Genomic DNA, 20,765 nt, shown 5'->3' with positions numbered 1-20,765 from the left:
CTCATAGTTTATCATACCTTTGGAATAGCTTTGATTGGCCTTCAGGCTACCTATTAGCATAGACTACAGACAGAAAGCACTTGATTGTAACTTTTCCATCTCAGGCAGATTTACTTCTCTACTGGTCTCCATTGTTCCTACAACTTTAGCTACCATTTATCTCTAGGGTAAGAGTGGAGTTCTTGGAATAAGACAGATTTGGCAACTCCCCAACTTAGCAACTCGACAACCATGTAACATTGGGAAAATTTCTTAACCTCACTATTTTTCAGTTACCTCATCTGTCAAATGGCAATATCAATGGAAGCTACTTCTGAGGAGAGGATTTTTGTGAGAACTGCATTTTTTAAGGCATATAAAGTCCTTTTTTTTTTTTTTTTTTTTTTTTTTTTTTTTTTTTTTTGCGGTATGCGGGCCTCTCACTGTTGTGGCCTCTCCCGTTGCGGAGCACAGGCTCCGGACGCACAGGCTCAGCGGCCATGGCTCACGGGCTTAGTTGCTCCGCGGCATGTGGGATCTTCCCGGACCAGGGCACGAACCCGTGTCTCCTGCATCGGCAGGCGGATTCTCAACCACTGCGCCACCAGGGAAGCCCTAAAGTCCTTTTCTTGAAGGTAGTGATTGGGTCAATTTTTATGAACCTAGAATACCTAGCACAGTGCCATACATATAGAATGTGTTAATAAACATTAGTTGAGTTAAAGTGAATTACTGTATGGAAAACACACACATATCAAACATATTATATTAGCTTCTAAACATGTTCTCTTACATGTAAACTTCCATCCTCAGGGAATCATCTACCTTTTAGGAACTGTCTTAGTAATCCCTTTAAAAGGTAACTACTATAATTTGCATGGCAATCTCTAATTTCACTGGTTGAGGTAACATGCCAGTTAATCCCTTCATGAAATCTAGGAAAAATCCCTAGTGTAACCATTTTGGCAATAGAATATTATTTTAGAAAATTCCTCATCGGAAAGAAAAATGGAAAGTAATGTCTAATAATGTAATATTGAGACATATATTATTTGGTCCCTTTATTTTTCTTGCTTTCCTTCTCCTCCTGAAAGAAATGTATTATAATGTAAAAGGTCTTCCCAACGTTAAGAATTAAACTTGGAAGAAATCTCAGATATGATTCTACTCCCACTATTTCCCCAGTATTGGAGCTCCCTATACATAATCTCTGAGGGGGGGATTATCTAGGCCCCCCCTTCATTATTTACAATAACTGGTCTCTTATTATCTATAGTATACACGTATTCTGTACTTTCTATGTCTGTGTGCATATTCTTTAAAAGACAGGGCTCAAGAGTGCTGTGTGGACAGAACATGGATAAAGAATAGTAGTAACAGTGGCAACAACTACCCCCATCTCAGCAATGTCTACCCCCCAGCCCACCCCCACTTGCTAGGTGCTCATGTCATCTTCCTTGCATTATAAAATCTTGTATTTGGGAAAGCACATTTTGATTACACTGGGACAGGGCTCCAACTCCAACTGTGACCTAGGTCTACCTGACTCCTGAACAGGAAACCATGCCCTGGGTCTGTGCAATTTTAAGACCCAGCTCATTCACAGAAATGTCCACTTGGGGAAGACTTTTTTTGCAGCCATGCTGCAGAAGTAATTAAAGAAATTATGCCTGCTCCCTTGTGAATCAACTTCCAACAAGTCTTTCCTGAATTCCCTCTACCCCTGGCTCTTCTCCCAACTGCTTACATGTTCTGTACCCTTCAACTGGATTTTCCCAAGTTCTTTCCCAGGCTCCCGCTATGGCCTGACTCAGCTCAGCTTTGGTGTGTCTCAAAAGCAGTCTAAGAACTAAATCTGCCTCAATGTTAACTTCCACTCATTGGCTTGTTTTGGTGCCTGGAGTTAGAATAAGCATATCTTACTCTTAAAATATTAAGGAAAAAAAAGTCAAGCCTAGTCTAACATTGTTATTTGGGTGGGTTAAATGTGCTAAGTCTTTGGATTTCTTTTCCAATGATGTGGTTTTCAGCCTTTAGTGCAGCCTCACCAACCATCCTCACTGTCTTCCTCTTAAAAGTCTACCTGAAAATGTAGTGCTCAAAATAGGACACATTACTCCCTTCGTGATCTGACCAGTTCAGATTTTGATCTGCATATAATTCTGCTAAGACTAGATTTGTTTCTTTGACTACTCACTCTGTTGGCTCAGATAGGTGTGCTAATTGACTTCCAGCACTGAAGTCATCCTGACACACCTAACACACACATGTACTCTCTTTTTAAGCCCAATATCCTCAGCCTATTCTTCTACAGCTAATTTTTAAAACCCGAGTTCAAGCATCAGACTTTTAAATTTGCTCCATTAATTTTTATCTTGTTAGTGCCGGCCCTGCATTCCAGACTGTCGAGATACATTTAATTCTGGTTTTCTCATTCAGCACACTAGCTGTGTTTCTCAAATTTTATGAACTTTCTCTGTTTTTAGTCCAGACAGTGAAAGAAAAACAAGTCCAATGACAGTCTTATGGCACATAATATAAAAGAAATATGAGTCCTGTATATTCATAAATTGGCTAATTTAATCCTTGTCCAATCTTGTGGAGTAGGAATTTTTAGCCCCATTATATAGATGAGGAAACCAATGCTCAGGGAACATACTAACTTGCTAGTAGGTTGAAGAGCTGAGATGAAAAATTCTTTGATTTCAAAATTGTATGCCTGTTTCACTATGTTTCCAGTTAACATGGGTTTGTTTCCTTTAAGTTGTTCTACTAGCTATCATGTATAAAGGTAAGTTGATTAAAATTTTTAAAAAGCTTAAATTAACTCACAGATAAAATGTTGACTACCTCCTCACTTAAGAGTTGAGGATATATTTTACAAAATCATTTATATGAGTATATGACAGAATTGCAGTTAATGAAAAACTTTGCCTAAGGTCTACTGGGTAGAGACCACCGTACTGGGGACAAAAGCTTAAGTTCACTTTACAGCTGTCATAGTTTCTGCATTCTTTACAAATGCGTATCTAATATTGAAAACCTCAAACTGCCTTAAGGCAGGCTCCAAGAATATTAAAGGTACTGGTGAAGTGACTCATAATAGCAAATATACGCATTTGGGTGTGTTGATTTCACACAGCAAGAAACAGACATGGGCATGTTCTACAACTCAGTTCGCTCTCTCAGTGAATTCTGAAACAAAAAGTCCTTCCCCAAAGATTGCTTATATACTCACTGAAGAAGACAAAACATGCAACATGGCTGGCAGACCCTCTCCCAAACCAGGAAAAAGTAATTTAAATCTTTCAGTACTTCTGTGTGTAATTTGTTTCTGTCACTGTAACTGTTTCCATTTTCCCTTTGGAAATATACAAATTAAGATAGAGACATTATGATTCCTCTGTATGTTGAGAAAAGAATTTTATATTTCTAATTCCTACCATCTAGAATTACCTTTCTTTATTAATCTTATATTAATAAAGTATATTTTAATTGTGATGACAATATGTTCAAAAGAAGGTAAAGGTTGACTCAAATTCATCTTTTTTTTCAATATATAAATTTTACTACTATTAAAACATTAAAATAACAGGAGGAGCAAGAGTGTGGGTAGGAGATAATAATCTGTTGAAAACTAAAAATAATTCCTATTCATGAAAGACAATAAAAAGCAGTGTATCCAGAATGTGGTCCAAGTGAAAAAATTTCCAATTTCAAATGTTTTTAGAAGCAGCTTCAACATGTTCATTTTTCCTTTTATCTGTTTCTTTAACCCAGCTTTGACGAAAATATACATGATTTCCATTTAAAAGTTTAATATATCATGGTTCACATAATTGGCAATGAAAGAGAGGCGAAACAACATACAGACCTAAATTATTTTTTTCGATGCTTTGTAGGAGGCTGACTGGACAGAGGGGTTAAGACCAAGTTCATCTTACAACTATCTCTTACATTTGTGTAATTTCCAGAGAGTATTACTTGATTATGGTTGCAATGTTCAAAACTCATCCAGGAGGTCATGAGTATTAATCTCAACATACATAAAATTTACTCAATTTTAAATACAATTATTTGATTGAAATTGTACACCCACATATAGTCATATTTAAAAATCAAAAAACTGAAAATAATATAAAAATATTCACGTAATATTTTTGCTCATTGGATTTGTGATTTATAAAATGAGAAACATTTCTCTGTTATTCATCTTGTCTTGGAGTGCTTAGTCCAGAAAATAAAAAAGTTTGCAGACACTGTGTATTAAAAATTAATTGAGCAACTTGGATAATAGATCTATGTTAAATATACAATCCTAGCATGTAGTACAAATGATTTACTTGTAAAATTATAACATCTAAAGATAAGTAGATGTCTCAAGGCTGAGTAAATCAATATTTACCTTGTGTTTTCACTGGGTCTGATATCTGGCTTGGATCACTAATTCCATATGCATTTGCTGCCCTCACAAGGAAAAGGTAAATTGCATTAGGTTTGAGTCCTTTAATGGCAAATGTTTCTGTTTTCACATTCTCTGCTACGGTCTGCCAGCTGCTGCCAGATGCATGGCTAAAGGATAGATACACAAGTTAGAACATGCATATTTAATGGTAAATCAAAAGAGAGAACAACTAGGAAACATCGTCTTCACTCTACCTGAAGGCTTCTATAATATAAGATGTTGGAGTTGCACCTGAATTCAAATTTGGTTGCCATGACAATGTTACTGTATTTCGGCTGACATCTGTAACTTCAGGTTTTGAGGGGGCACTAGGGATTAAATTTGGGTCGGTGGGTCTTGGAGGCTGAACTGGAACTCCAAATTCTAACAAAGAAGAAAAAGATGAAAGATGTTTATGCAGATAAGCACATAAATATAGATATTATACCCATCCACCTACTCAAGCATCAAGACATGCTCTTCATCTTTTGACCAGTGAGTAAACAACTGCATTTCAAGCTTTATTTTAAAGTAAAATACTATTGAATTTACCTTGGACTTCAATGTAAGCACTCCATGTTGCTTCACCACTGGGGGTTGATGCAATGCAGGTATACCGACCAGTGTCGCCCAGCTGAGAAGACAGATGCAAAATAAATATTTGGAACAATCAAGAGCTCACCGGGCTGAAAAAGCAATTATAGTTTTGTATATGGTCCATGAATATGGATAACTTGCATTAAAATGCACTAAACAGAAACTTCCTCTTAATTTGTTTTTATTGAATGTGAAGTAAAATATTGCATGAAGACAGAAGACAAAAATGTTACTCTAACTGTATAATAAAAATATAATATTTAAGTGCATTAACATCACCATTTTCTGTGCCGCACAGTAAACAATGAGGTATATAACTTCAATTTCAAAGGGTTAATCTTTATTACTAATTTATAGCTTTATATTCACTAAGTCACATAATAGGGCTAATAAAATTTAGCCAGTGACTATTCTTGCTATTTCATATATTATGTGAGTTACACCCATATGGATAGCAGAGATAAACAAATATTTATAGAAAATGGATAGACACAAAATGATTTCTTCTTAAAGCATTCACTCTTTTTTCTCATTTTATTTTTTTTAACCTGTAACTTAAGGCAGTTTAGTAAGTATAAAGTCAAACTCCAGCTGGAATGATGCTCTCTCTTCCTTTGAAAGACTGACTGCCAGAAATCAAACACAGGTCATGTGTTCAATGTTAAAATCATCAGTACCGGGCTTCCCTGGTGGTGCAGTGGTTAAGAATCTGCCTGCCAATGCATGGGACACAGGTTCGCGCCCTGGTCCGGGAAGATCCCACATGCCGCGGGGCAACCAACCCCGCGAGCCACAACTACTGAAGTCTGTGGGCCGTGCTCCACAACAAAGAACAAAAAAGCAGCCAAAATAAATAAACTAAATAAATTTAAAAAAAAAAAATCATCAGTACCATAATGAACCCATATACCTCTGCCTAAGGTAATAATTCTATCACCAAATAATGTTGGATAAAGCAAAAATGCTGTCATCTTGATCTGGCAATTGTAATAACAAAGTCACAATCATTGTCACAAAAAAGTACAACATATTAACTTTTGTGGCACATAAAATGAACTGCTATGTTAATCCAAACCTCCAAAGAAGCCGCCCACAATAGGCAATAAAGCAATGGAAATTTATGTTTATTGCTGTCAAGGCTATTCTTTCATATGCCTCATGAGCTTGTCTGATCTTGATCTAAAATGAAAAGAAAAATCAAAGCAAAAGAACACGGTCCTGAAAGAACAGGTATGGGATGTGATGCCCTGGGAAGGTAAATCCCTAAATTGTTCCCACAAACCTGTGGGCTTTCATCATTTAATATTCTGATTTGAAATGTACATTCAATGTGTACATTGCTTTATTGATTTTGTTTGCATGCAGAGTATTCTGTAATTGCAAAATTCTGAACCAAATATTCACAATAAAAGAACTCTTCAAGTACACGACACATAATATGGTACTGGAAAATATCTCTGAAAAATGCTTTATGGAATGAATGCATCACATCACCACTTGGAAGGTATTTTTATCTCCCACAAATCCTCATCCTTTTCTCCTCCATATAAAACCTTAAACTACTTGCCATGGGATAAATTATGAGTCAAATCATCTTTAATATACTGAAATGTCTGAAAGAATAATGCATCAAATTAAAAATATATTAATATTGTTATTAACATTTCATTGATTCTAAAATTTGAGACTTCAACACTAGTTGCTGGAGGCAAAAACAAAGTGGAACAAAATGGGAAACGCAGGGTGTCATTTTAAGTTACCTTAGCATATCGGATCTGTAGTACTCCTGTCTCCAGCTGTTTGATTCGAGAATCTTGGGTTGAAACAAGGACTCCATCCTTTCTCCACAGAATTGTGGGCACTGGACTGCCTGTGGCCACACAGCTGAGCACTAAAGTACCATCCACTGCTACAGTCTGATTCACAGGACCTTGTCGAATGACTGGGGGAGGTCGGTCTGCGATCACTGCCAGAACAAACAACAGGAAATAGATTTCTGCAACTGGAAGCAATTTTCTAATCATCCAAACAACAGCAGTTGCTCTAGGCTTTGAAACAAACTAATTAAACAAGTAATTAAAGTAGGAGACATGCATTATTCAGAATGCATTTCTATGATGCACTGATTCAGAATATTAAAATGAGACACAATGTACTCCTTTCAAATGATCAACCACTGACTAGGCTTGCTGCATTGTCAAGGGACCTGCTTAAGGGTTCAGAGACTAAATAAGGATTGTGGATGGTGAAGGAAATGTATAGTGGAGAGAAGTGGAATACTGTGCTTTTTAAACTTAAAAATATGTAAAACACAAAACACAACAAAAAACCCATTTACCCCAAGGAAATACATAAGACAGATTTTTTTCATAAATGACCCAGAACCAACTTGATAGTCTTTCTGAGTCCAACAGAAAGAACGAGGGTATCATACCAGCATGCTTGACAATTTTGGATTCAAAAATGTGCTTTGGACTTTGATAACTGACCAATCTATATGTCTGAGCTCTTTTTATCTTGGAATTTTTTCCACTAAAAGAGTACACAGTGAATTCAGAGAAACTGGAAAACTGTCTAAAAATATTCTTGGTAAGCTAATCCAAAAATATAATTGAAGTGGATATCCGAACCCAGGATATAACACACTTCCATATCAGAATTATAGGAATGGGAAGGCACTTTCGCTAAATCTATCACCTTAACAGTTTTAATGTCCCATGGAAGGAAACACTGGAAGGCATTTTTATAACATATAAATAAAATTATTCTTATTATATGAAAAAATCTAAAACCTAAAAACTTTATCTGAGATAATAAAGTCACAATTTTAGGGAAAAATCTGAAACAACTGTAGTGGAACTAGTATAAAGCTTGCATTAGAGAGATGTTCTGATCTCCTGACATAGGCAATTTAGGTGAAATTCCAAAGATAGTTTTTTAAATGAATAAACATTAAAAATAAAGTTCATTTTTCATTATTAAACTTTAAAATTCTGAATATTAGTTTAAAAATTTTTAAGTCACAAATATTCAAAAGACAACTCTAAGACATTGCCTGATTAAACAAAACTGGTTGCCAGAGTAACTAAATTTTGGATGCAACCATCTGCAAAGCTGGATGTGTCATGTGCAAAGTTTTATGCACCAAAGATTTTTCACAAGCTGGAGTCACACTTCAATTTGTCCCTCATTTATCATGCAATAATTATTAGTTTTGGGCATTCAATCTAAGAAAAACAAGAAAGCAAGAAAGTGAAATCAGCAACTGTGCATTTTCACTCCACCCTTCCAATTCTCTTCCATCCTTGGTTGCTGGTGTGAAATCTGTTAATACCGTGGAGGTGAATTAGAAGGCTGGAGTTTGAAACTTGGCAGGAGTGTTTCAGATACTCCATGGATGAAAAATATAAGCCAATAATTCCTCTGCTAAGAACTGTTTAATCTTTTCTACATTATCTGTTGAGTTTGGCTAAAATCAAATTAGACGCCCCTCCTGGTAAGTATGAAAAAAAAACGATAAGTGTTTTAGTGCACTGGGGTTTTTTTAAGACTCTACCACCTGTGTTCCCTTGATTATAAAAATGAATGAATATTTAATTCCAGATATTAACTGAATTAGTAACAGAGTGTTTCTTTATAACTGATTATAATAAAGTCCAGTAACAGCGGTTTACATTTCGTAGTCTTGTTATATTTAGAAACAATCTGATATCTGGGGATTTATTCAACTTTCTATATCTTTACAGTTCTTTGATATTTGCATCATATTTAGGGTCATCCTCACTTCCTTATCCTATCCTAACCCAGTTTAATGATGTTGTTTCTCTGTTACTGATTTCTTCCTGGTTTACACTGGGTAGTTTACAAAAATAAAGCAAGAAAAGAGGAGCAGAGTTGATTATCAGGCTACACCATCTGTCATGTGTCTTTAGGCAAGTTCCTTAAATTATCTAAGTGTCGGTTTTTTACCTGTAACATGAGGATAATACTTGTTCTAATCAGCTCAGGGGATTGCTATGAAGATATAAATGGAATAATAAATATTCCATGTACTTTGCTAATTGCTAAAAGCTAGACAATTATATGAATTGTGATATCACAATTGGTCCTTTTCTATAAAATAGTAATATGTAAATCAGAGGTAAAAAAGTTCATTAAAGCAATTTTATGTTTTTAGGTAAAGACAATGAAACATTTTGGTGTTGTCACAGATTAGAATAAAATACTGATGAAATGTTCAAAGTTACACAAATTAAAATGCATAGTACATCTAGCAGTCAACACTAAGTTTAGGATTTATGAGAAAAACTTCAAATAGAGTCTAATATCTCACATTTGGATTATTAAAATGAATTATCAGGTAATAAAATAGGATGTGTAAGACACAGAAATATGATTTAAAGAAAGTAAGTGCGTGGACTTTGTAATCAGAAGGACATAGCGCTTATAAAAGAAAATGTTCCATATTTGTGCTCTCCAGTGCAGAAGCCAAGAACTTCAAGTGGCTACTGAGCACCTGAGTGTGTCTGGTGTGATTGAGGAACTGGAAGTGTAACTTTATTTAATTTTAAGTAATTTTGATTCAAATTTAAATAGCCTCATGTAGCAAGTACCTACCATACTGGACAGTGCAAACTTTTGTTTTTGTTTTTCTGTTTTATTTTTAACATCTTTCTTGGAGTATAATTGCTTCACAATGGTGTTAGTTTCTGCTGTATAACAAAGTGAATCAGCTATACGTATACATATATCCCTATATCTCCTCCCTCCTGCGTCTCCCTCCCACCCTCCCTATCCCACCCCTCTAGGTGGTCACAAAGCACCGAGCTGATCTCCCTGTGTTATGCAGCTGCTTCCTACCAGCCATCCATTTTACATTTGGTAGTGTCAAACTTTTGTTTTAAATCTCAGTTCTGCTAGTTAGTATCTGAAGGGTCTGGGTATATCTTTTCACCATTCTCTGCCTCAGTTTCCTCATCTGTAAAATAAGAAGTGAGATTTGAAATTATTGAACTGTTCTTAGCATAATGCCTGGCACAAAGGAGGCATTGAATAACTTTACAAAAGCCAGGACATGGAAACAACCTAGGTGTCCAATGACAGATGAATGGATAAAGAAGATGTGGCACATATATACAATAGAATATTACTCAGCCATAAAAAGGAACGAAATTGTGTCATTTGTAGATATGTGGATGAACCTACAGTCTGTCATACAGAGTGAAGTAAGCTAGAAAGAGAAAAACAAATATCGTATATCAACGCATATATGTGGGATCTAGAAGAATGGTACAGATGAACCTATTTGCAGGGCAGGAATAGAGACGTAGATGTAGAGAATGGACATTGGGGACACAGCGGGGGAAGGGGAGGGTGGGATGAATTGGGAGATTAGGATTGACATGTATACACTACCATGCGTAAAACAGAGAGCTAGTGGGAACATGCTATAAAGCACAGGAAGCTCAGCTTGGTGCTCTGTGACAACCTAGATGGGTGGGATGGGGTGTGGTGTGGTGGGAGGTCCAAGAGGGAGGGGTTATAGGTATACATATTGCTGATTCACTGCATTGTACAGCAGAAACTAACACAACATTGTAAAGCAATTATACTCCAATAAAAAAATAATTTCTTATTATAAGTATAGTGGTGATGGTGGTGGTAGTGGTACAGGTATGAGGACTGTAACAGATGATATAACCCTATTAGAGCAGGATTTATAAAAGTTTACCTAGTTTTCCTCATGTTCAATGAAAGATTTAAAGACCCTAAAAAATGAGGGTATTTCATCAGGAGTAATATTTTTTGTCACCTCAAGAATAATAATCAGGGCTTCCCTGGTGGCGCAGTGGTTGAGAGTCCGCCTGCCGATGCGGGGGACGCGGGTTCGTGTCCCGGTCCGGGAAGATCCCACATGCTGCAGAGCGGCTAGGCCCGTGAGCCATGGCCGCTGAGCCTGCGCGTCCGGAGCCTGTGCTCCGCAACGGGAGAGGCCACAGCGGTGAGAGACCCGTGTACCACAAAAAAAAAAAAAAAAAAAAAAGAATAATAATCATAAAGTCTATGTTAATACATATAAAAATATTCATAAAATAAATTTAAGTGAAAAAGAATACAGAATAACATACACACACTGACTGGTTTAAGTATGTAAAATCCACATCTAAAAACCAGCAAACATCAGAGTCATATATCACAATTGCCATCAGTTTGTAAACATATCTCAAACACCTATGAGTTAGGCTGTAAACTGTTACCTCATTTCAGCAATTAGGGAGCTGAAACATTGAAAGTTCACGTGACTCATCCAAATCAAAGAGTTAGTCATTGGCAAATAGTTAGTAATTAGAAAGTTAATGCTCTTTCCACTGTATATCAATAACTTTTGAGAGATTAATGCAAGTGATTTTAGATTTTATACATCATTTAATCATCACTAACTACTTCTTACTTTCTAGTAATTAAGAGAAGAATCATTTTCAATTAAATAGGTTATATGAATTTCTATGTTCCTGTGTCAAACGGGATTTGGGGTAGGCCTCAGCTACAGAAAAACAACATTTCAAAGACAACTGCTACTCTACCATATTCTGTGTCTCATGTTTTATTCTGCCTTTGCCTTTGTTCTGTTTGCAAACAGTAAAGAAAGAAAATTGAGAAACTAAAGTCAAATAGTTTCCAGAAAATATTCTGCCTATTACCTCTCTTCTTGACTTGATTTGGTAATATGTAAATACTGATATTATCAGCACTCACAATAAGTACAGTTTACCTATGAAGAATGAGTCCATAGTTGTAAGTTGTTTGTACAATATTGATGGACTCCAAAGTAAAGAAAACAAAACTAAAAATACAGTACCACCATAGCAAACACAAAACCACCTTAAATCTCCCCAGAGACTGCAAGACGAAACTTAGAAGTGAATTGGCTACTAGGGATAAATCCCATATCCACAAATTTAGGAGTTTTGTTTTCATTTTAGTTTAGCAAAAGTTGACATGTTTGAGCTATGCTCACAAATATAACCATTCACGATATGGCCATGTCAAAAGGCACCTAGAAAGTTTTGCTTTCAATTATGAGAATAATAAGAGAGATTTGAAAATATTTTATTATAGTTTTCTTTGGCCTTTTTTAATGTATATCCTTACATACAAGTTGCTTTATAAAGTTGCAATCATAAACATATGTGCAAATCTATGTTCTACTTTTTCTATATATTGATTATATTAATCATCATCAAATTCATTACATGGTCTTCACAATCATCACTTAATATCTCTCATGTAGGTAAGAAACTGTAAAAACATTTTAGGTCATTCTAACATATTGGGGCAGTAGATATATAATATATATCATAGATAGTGTTAAGAGTGTGGACTTTTGAGTGAGATAATCTTAATTTTGAATTCTGACTTAACCAACAGCTAGCTGTTCATTCCTTCCTTCTTTGTTTCATTCACTTATTCAAAAAATATCAATTGAGAGTCTACCATGTGTCAGACCATGGTGGATACTGGGTATATAGTTAACTTGATTGGACAGATAAATTCCCTAAATTGGAAGACTCAGATTGTTAAGATGTTAATTCTCCTTAAATCGTTCAATAATTTAAGTGGAATCAAAATTAAAATTCTGATTTTTTTTGTTTGTTCAGGATGTTAAAATGCGTGTGTGTGTGTGTATTATGTGTATGGAAATTGAGAAGTTGATTTTAAAATTTATAAAAAAATGTAGAGGACCTCTAATAGCCAACCCAAAACAAGAAAAACAAAGTTGGAGACTTACACTACCAGTGTGTGAGACTTACTATAAAGCTATAAGAATTAAGACCATACATACTTGCATAAATAGATTAATAGAATATAATAGAGAGAATAGAAGTAGGCCACTACATGTATGTTCATTTGAATTATGATTAAGATGCCACTGCAATTAAGTGGGGAAAGGACTGTCTTTTCAACAAGTGATGCTGAAACAATTAGTATCCATATAAGGGAAGAAAAGGAATTTTGACCCTTATTTTACACTATACACAAAAATTAATTCAAGTTAGATTAAAAACTGAAATCTCAAAAGTACAGACACTAGGGCTTCCCTGGTGATGCAGTGGTTGAGACTTCACCTGCCAATGCAGGGGACACGGGTTCGTGCCCCGGTCCAGGAGGATCCCACGTGCCGCGGAGCGGCTGGGCCCATGAGCCATGGCCGCTGAGCCTGCGCGTCCGGAGCCCGTGCTCCGCAACGGGAGAGGCCGCAGCAGTGAGAGGCCCGTGTACCGCAAAAAAAACAAAAACAAAAAAACAAAACAAAACAAAACAAAAGTACAGACAATAAAGATTCCAGAAAAAACACAGGAGAATATCCTCACAGTCTCAAGGTAGATTAGGGAACTAAAAGCACCATGTATAAAAGAAAAAATAATACATTGGTCCTATTAAAATTAGTTACTTAAGCCTTAAAATTATCATTAAGAGAATGACTGGGAAGAAATATTTATAACACATATATCGGACAAAGACTTGTATCTGGAATACATGAGAAAATTTTAAAAAAAAGAAAGAGAGAGAGAAATGAGTATATGCATCCACCAAAAGGCAAACAAGATAATTGAGTGCACATGCATACCCATAGACTTATACAGAAATATTTAGCTTTATTAATAAAAGCCCTAAATTGAAAATAACCCATCAATAAAGGGTCCATAAATAAATTGTGAGCTATTTATACAATGGAATACTATACAGCAACAAAAAAGAATGTATATATGTTTATTTTATGTATATATGTGTACATACATATGTGTATACAGGTACTGTGCATTTTTTGAAAGTTCATTTTAAGCCACTTTGCTTTTATGAAATACCTACATTAGTACATGTGCTCACTAATCAAAATAAATCTGAAGTGGATTTTCATTTTTATGAAAAGAGGAAATTGCTTCTTCACTTGATGCCATTTCTTTGGCTTACAAAAGGTTTCATAGGAATGCTCTACTTTCAGAGAGCAGGGAAACCTGTTATATACACATATGTATATATTTTTTATATATTTATATGCTTACTTATAGTTTCTTTTCTTCTTACTACTCTCCATCTTATGGTTTCAAGATTTTCTCCATTACTGCGTTTTTATAATATATTTGGCATTAATTAATCATGCTTAGAAGAGCTGATAAATAGAACAAAACCACATTACTAGGAAAAACTTACTGATCATGAATTGTGAGTTGGATTTGTCAACAATTCATCTTATCTCCTTAATATGGAGGAAAGAAAAAGGATGATATTTTACACTAAGAGATTTTAAAATAACTTCACATTTTCCAAAACATGGACACAGTCCTATGTACAACTACTCAGTGTAAACTTTCCTTGTATAGTTGCTAGGCTTTTATGAATGTAATTTGATGCTAGAAGTTTATAGTATAGCCAAGTTAAAATAAGAATGATTTTACATTTAATCATTGTATCTTCATCCTTTTCACATTACACCAAAATTGCTGTAAGAAAGGATGCAAAGTTGAAAATAAATGCATTTACTGGCACTCTCTTTAGACCCTAAGCCAAACTTGGACATTTTGAAATAAAATGCTCTACTTTACCATCGGTAACTTCCAAATATGCTTTTGTGATGATACTTCCGGCAACATTTAAAGTCTGGCAGATATAATAACCAACATCAGATCGCTGGACATTAGTAATAGTGAGGTCACCAGTCTGGGAGACTGAAAAACGGCTGGATGACTGTGGTGGCTGATATGAGAAAAGCAGATTCTAGAACCCAGAATTTGGGAAGAATAACAATAGGTTAGTTGCTAGTTTCCAACATGTTGGCATATATATACATATATTTACAAATAGATGTATAAACACTTACACACACACAAACACACATACTTGTGTATGCAAATAAGCTAAATATCCTCTAACACATACCCAGATATAGATGTGTACACACATAAATATATAGATGCACAAGGTTTAATGATCTAGCCTTAAATAGGGTTATTTGAAAATTTAAATGAATTCTAAATATGGATATATGCCTTTATAATTTCAATTTCAAACAATACCAGATATAAAAGGATGTTAGATACCATTAGAATTAAAAGTTTTACATATTTAACCAAACAAAGTCAAAAGCTTTGTTTCACATAGATGTGCCTATTAGGATTCTAAACTCTAAATCTTTTAATGCATAAACAACATTAAAATTTAAACACATTCTGACAAATTAAGTTTAAGAATATCATTTAGGCACCATTATAAGTATGTCTGTTACCTGTCCATTATAAAAGTTCACTAATCTATCAAACTGTTAACAGTTTCTTGTTTTTCTGGTTAAATAGTGAGCACATCTATTATAAATTTTTAATCAAATACTGAATTTAAGAATTCATAATGGAGTTTTATTTTTGCAGAAAGTTATCTTAAAAACAAACTCAAGACAAAATATGATGTTATTCTGTGGTACAAATTTCTCTCTATGAATCAAAATATCATGCTCATTGGAGAGAGTGCATATTTCATGTAAAAAACATATCATGTCATTGTTTTTCATGAAATAAAGAATATCAACATTTCTTCTAATCAAATAAATTTGCTAGTTTTTAAAAGTTTAGGTGCCTTTTAACATTTGTCATTTACAAAGGCTTAACTACTCTTGCATGGAAATGTGTCCAAAGACAAAATTTTAGGTAATAGTGAGTTATATCATTAAATCAAACCAAACCAAATCAAAATTATTTCAAAGTTTGATATAGATTTTAGATGACAATGAATAAGTAACTAAATGAATCATTTAAATATTACTCTACTAAGAAGAACTGCTAGTGGATTTACTATTATCCCTACACAGATATTCTTATATAATACACTTTCAATTCTTCCTGTTCTACTAAAATATTTTGGTTTTTTCTTGTCTTTAATTTGCTGTCAGCAAATTTAGTCCTTTGAGGCCAAATGAAATGTATTAGAACCAACTGAGGTATTAGAACTTAAATGACAGCCTCTGTACCATAGTCAAGTTGATATTTGCCTATCAAAGTGAAAATTATAGTGAACTTGATGGCATTGCATACAAATGATTAGTGAGTGCAGTCAGTAAACTACCTGTGTTCTATTTGTATGAATATAGTAGAAGTAAGATCATAAAGCAACACATCCAAGGTTGATTTAAGCAAAAAATAAAAGAGGTTAGGAATAACTGTATCAAAAATGAATGAGAATAATTTTTTACAAGTATCAGAAACAAGTAAAGGGAAATGTGTCCATTTACTGAAGAACTGAAGTCACTAAGAGATAAGAAAAAATTTGTGCTTTGGCCATCATCAAAAAATCTACAAACAATAAATGCTGGAGAGGGTGTGGAGAAAAGGGAACCCTCTTGCACTGCTGGTGGGAATGTAAATTGATACAGCCACTATGGAGAACAGTATGGAAGTTCCTTAAAAAACTACAAATAGAACTACCATACGACCCAGCAATCCAACTACTGGGCATATACCCTGAGAAACCATAATTCAAAAAGAGTCATGTACCACAATGGTCATTGCATCACTTTTTACAATAGCCAGAACATAGAAGCAACTGTCCATCGACAGATGAATGGATAAAGAAGATGTGGCACATATATACAATGGAATATTACTCAGCCATAAAAAGAAAAGAAATTGAGTTATTTGTAGTGAGGTGGATGGACCTAGAGACTGTCATACAGAGTGAAGTAAGTCAAAAAGAGAAAAATAAATACCGTATGCTAACACATATATATGGAATCTAAAAAAGAAAAAAATGGTTCTGAAGAACCTAGGGGCAGGACAAGAATAAAGACGCAGACGTGGAGAATGGACTTGAGGACACAGGGAGGGGGAAGGGTAAGCTGGGACAAAGTGAGAGAGTGGTATGCACATATATACACTACCAAATGTAAAATAGATAGCTAGTGGGAAGCAGCCGCATAGCACAGGGAGATCAGCTTGGTGCTTTGTGACCACCTAGAGGGGTGGGATAGGGAGGGTGGGAGGGAGACGCAAGAGGGAGGAGATATGGGGATATATGTATACATATAGCTGATTCACTTTGTCATATAGCAGAAACTAACACACCATTGTAAAGCAATTATACTCCAATAAAGATGTTAAAAAAAATCTAAAAAAAAAACTATTTTAAAGTTTCCTATTATTTTTAAAGTGAAAGTGTTTCAAAATACCCTTTTTAATGAGCTGAAGCCTAATAATGAACTTAATTTTTAAGACCACAGATCTCTATATTCTAGCTTCAATATATATAGAAAATTCTGGTTTATAAAAATGTATAGAGTAGGACTTGATAGCAAATGGTGACCACATATTACAGTTTTCAAAGAATAGAATATACTGAACTATACCCAATATGACATCTATGTTAAAGAGACATTCGTATAGTTTGATGAATCTTTAATTGATAGATATATGATAGATAAAACATAAAGAAGCAAAGAAGACACTTCAGATTCCTGGTGCTTTCAGAAAAATTGCACTGACTAATTATCATCTTTGTTTTAAATGTGTGTAAATCTCTTTTAACATATAATTACAAATCTCTGAATAATAAAAGTTATAACTAATTGAGTTGAGAAAAAAGTAGTTTTTTTTAAAAATGTGGCTGAATTGGAAATAAAGGTAAATTTTATATGATAAAACAATTACTATTCTACATACCACCCAGTGTACCAAAACTAGGCAGGGAAAATTTGAGAATTAAAACAAGGTAGGAAATTTTGTCTTCTCTTTTATTGCTGAAATGATTAGGTCACTCAGAGATTTCTCAGTTCTCTTAAAGCGACAGCTATGTGACTAAATAATTTGTTGCTTTTTGTTATATATCTGGCACTCATCTTTACTGATTGAAATATTAGAACAAGGTCATACCTGACTCCCCTCTCTCCTCCAGAAGATAGCTGGTTGAGGATTTCCAGTTGCTTCACACTGGAAAGTTACAGTTCGTCCCAAGGCAACAACCTGGTCACGGGGTTTCACAACAAAATGTGGAGGTTCTGAAGGAGATGAAACAAATTACTCTGAATCAAAAGCATGGAGTCATTGTCCTATTTGAGACAATTTGCTGATATCCCAAGTGCTGCTGTTATTTTATACGAGTTGTTATGTATTCTATAGATATACATAATGTACCAATTCTCATCCTGAACCTAACTGAAGCTAAATTAAGTGTACATTCATAGAGTGGAATCGTGTAGTTCTGTAAAGAGGTTTTTTTTTCTTTTTAATTACTTGACCTTCTAAGATTAACTACCTTATTAAAAAGAATTCTTGAACTACAATTTGACCCTTTACATTCAACGTATGCCTGAAATTCGTATGAATAAATATCTTTTCTTATTTAGAGCTGCTTAAAGGTGCATGGGTGTTAATCACAGACACAAGGACCTCCTGATGTAGGCAGGCCCTAAAATTAATTTAACTCAAAAGCTCCCGAAATGCTACCATGGAAATTATAACCATTTAAAATCTTCAGTCCAATTACTTGAATAGAAATGAATTTAAAGCAATAGTGGAGTCGAATGCCTCTTTCATTTACATAGTCAGGGGCATGTTCAAACTGAATATATATATGGAAATGAGGGCAAAATTTGAAACATCTGCTCATCCTGACATTATAAGTACTGCCAGCTTTGTGCAAACTGTTTGATTTATACAGACTTAAATGGTCACTTCATCCAGCAGTAAATAGAGTGTAAGAAAATTGTGTCAGTTACATTGAGAACAATGGCAGCTGAAAACATGAGGTGTGCTGATGGGGTCACTAGCTGAAAAAAAATTCTTAAAAAGCGTGTTTTGGGGCTGTGCTTTATGATTGGAAAAAATGTGAACTGAACATAAGTCTTTCTACCTACTGTTTACACTTTTCAAATTCATTTGTTATCAGCTGTCTGAAATGCCTAATTATTCTCCTTTCTTGTCTCAGTTCAAATTGAAGTGAACGTTTCAAGCCAGACATTTAACAGTTAATACAGGATAATCCACTTTTTAAGCCTGTTCCATTATTTCTAACCTTTCCTTAAAAGTACTTTCAGTTACTTATGGCAGTCACTTAGGATAACTGCTTAAAGTGAATATGAATCAAAAAGTAGGTTCAGATTATGTCCACAAGTGCTACTTCTCTGCTCATGAGAATATGACTTCTTTGTTAATGAAGATGAGTATTTGAAAGGGTACTCTTTTCTCTTGCTAAATATTTTCTGGTCAGTTGTATCTGAGACAAATATACAAATATTTATGACATATGATATATAAGTTTATCAACTTTACACATTTGTATGTATAAACATATATACATGTGTGTAAAGTGGAATACAAAACCCCTTTAAAAAAAGGGGATATGTAAAACAACTTGCACGGTCACAAAACTAAAGAAAGCAAATTAGATCTCCTAACTTCTAGATTAGTGTGCTTACTTCTATACTCCCTTTTTATTTTTAATTGAGGTTTAGTAGAAATTATACCATTTGACTAGAAAATTATAGGAGACCTGAAAAATCAGGTCAAATGCCTTCAAATGTCCTGTAACTTATAGGGAAGAAAATACAAAGTTAGGAGAAAAAGTTTAGGTTCAATTTGGTAATACTGACGTTCTAGTTTATAATTTTTTTAAACTCTGATTGTAATTGACTGGTTTACTCATGAATTTGGCAAACACTATCATTATCCAGGTATAATAACAGGCGTGTGCATCATTGCCTGAGAATTTTCCTCCACACACATCCATACAGGAGCGGTTGATTCCTTAGTTAAGGGTTGGAATAACTGACATAGAAATGAGACCAAGAAATTGAAAGGATTGACTGGATAATAAACCAAATCCAGGAAAGAGTTTGGTTTGTTTCAGTGAAAGAAAACCAAATGATTAATTAAATGAATGGGAAAATATGACTTTCCAATATATGCAGGGAATTTGAGTAGGAAAATCTAAATGTTCAAATCACTTAGACAAGTGAAAACTTCGGGTGGTCTCTCTTCTAAATCTCAGAACCATGTCTAATAACATGTGCCAGAATCCATGTTTCTTTTATAAAACGCCAGCTCTCCTCAAACCTCAAAGACTTATGTGGGAACAAGGGATACAAACCCTTATGCAAACTACATTTATCCTGCAGCAATCCGTCCACACAGGATATTTGCCTGGAAATGAATTTACTATATCTTATAGGCATATCCTCCAGCCAACATCAACAATGACATCAGCCACGAGGCATGTCTTAGAAAAAATCCTTTCCTACATGTATGTTAAATATTAGATATAGACATATCTCTAAGAAAAATTTTAAATGGATTAAATATGCCTTTTTCAATCTTCTATCATGATCACTTATCTATTTAGACTGAGAAGGCCAATCACCATATGTATCTGATGTTCATGATAAAGGACTACAATATGTAAACTTGCCATAATTAAAAACACATAATCATGTTACTAATATGATGTTCAGTGTTGAAAATATAGAAAATTAGATAAGCAAAGAAAAAAAGAAAAGCTACCTATAATTCGGCCATGCGAATTGTACCCTATTGTTTTAAAATATTCTCCTACAGTATCACTTGAATGACTGCTTAATGGTCTAAATACAAATTACCTTAATTATTTAACTAATCTATTGTCTTTAAATTTAGATTGTTGCTAATTCCCACGTTAAACACAATGGGGAGATTTACATCCCTCTCAATTTTATTCAAGCTTATTTCAA

The 20,765-nt window shown here is 34.5% G+C and overlaps 1 protein-coding gene across 15 annotated transcripts in view; it reads right to left on the bottom strand.

Annotated features, from left to right (window-relative positions):
* Positions 1 to 20,765, bottom strand: part of ROBO1 (roundabout guidance receptor 1) — a 1,123,100-nt gene that overhangs the window by 73,488 nt on the left and 1,028,847 nt on the right. For all 15 annotated transcript variants that reach the window (XM_067034889.1, XM_067034895.1, XM_067034892.1 and 12 more), the window contains 6 exons: positions 17,935 to 18,059; positions 14,626 to 14,797; positions 6,781 to 6,986; positions 4,976 to 5,057; positions 4,639 to 4,807; positions 4,385 to 4,551 (listed from right to left, as the gene is read on the bottom strand). In XM_067034889.1, coding sequence (XP_066890990.1) covers positions 4,385 to 4,551; positions 4,639 to 4,807; positions 4,976 to 5,057; positions 6,781 to 6,986; positions 14,626 to 14,797; positions 17,935 to 18,059 — 921 coding nt within the window. The remainder of the gene's footprint in view (positions 1 to 4,384; positions 4,552 to 4,638; positions 4,808 to 4,975; positions 5,058 to 6,780; positions 6,987 to 14,625; positions 14,798 to 17,934; positions 18,060 to 20,765) is intronic.

This window comes from Kogia breviceps, chromosome 5 (assembly GCF_026419965.1).
Source record: "Kogia breviceps isolate mKogBre1 chromosome 5, mKogBre1 haplotype 1, whole genome shotgun sequence".
Taxonomy (NCBI): Eukaryota; Metazoa; Chordata; class Mammalia; order Artiodactyla; family Physeteridae; genus Kogia; species Kogia breviceps.
This window is presented reverse-complemented; position numbering and strand designations above follow the sequence as displayed.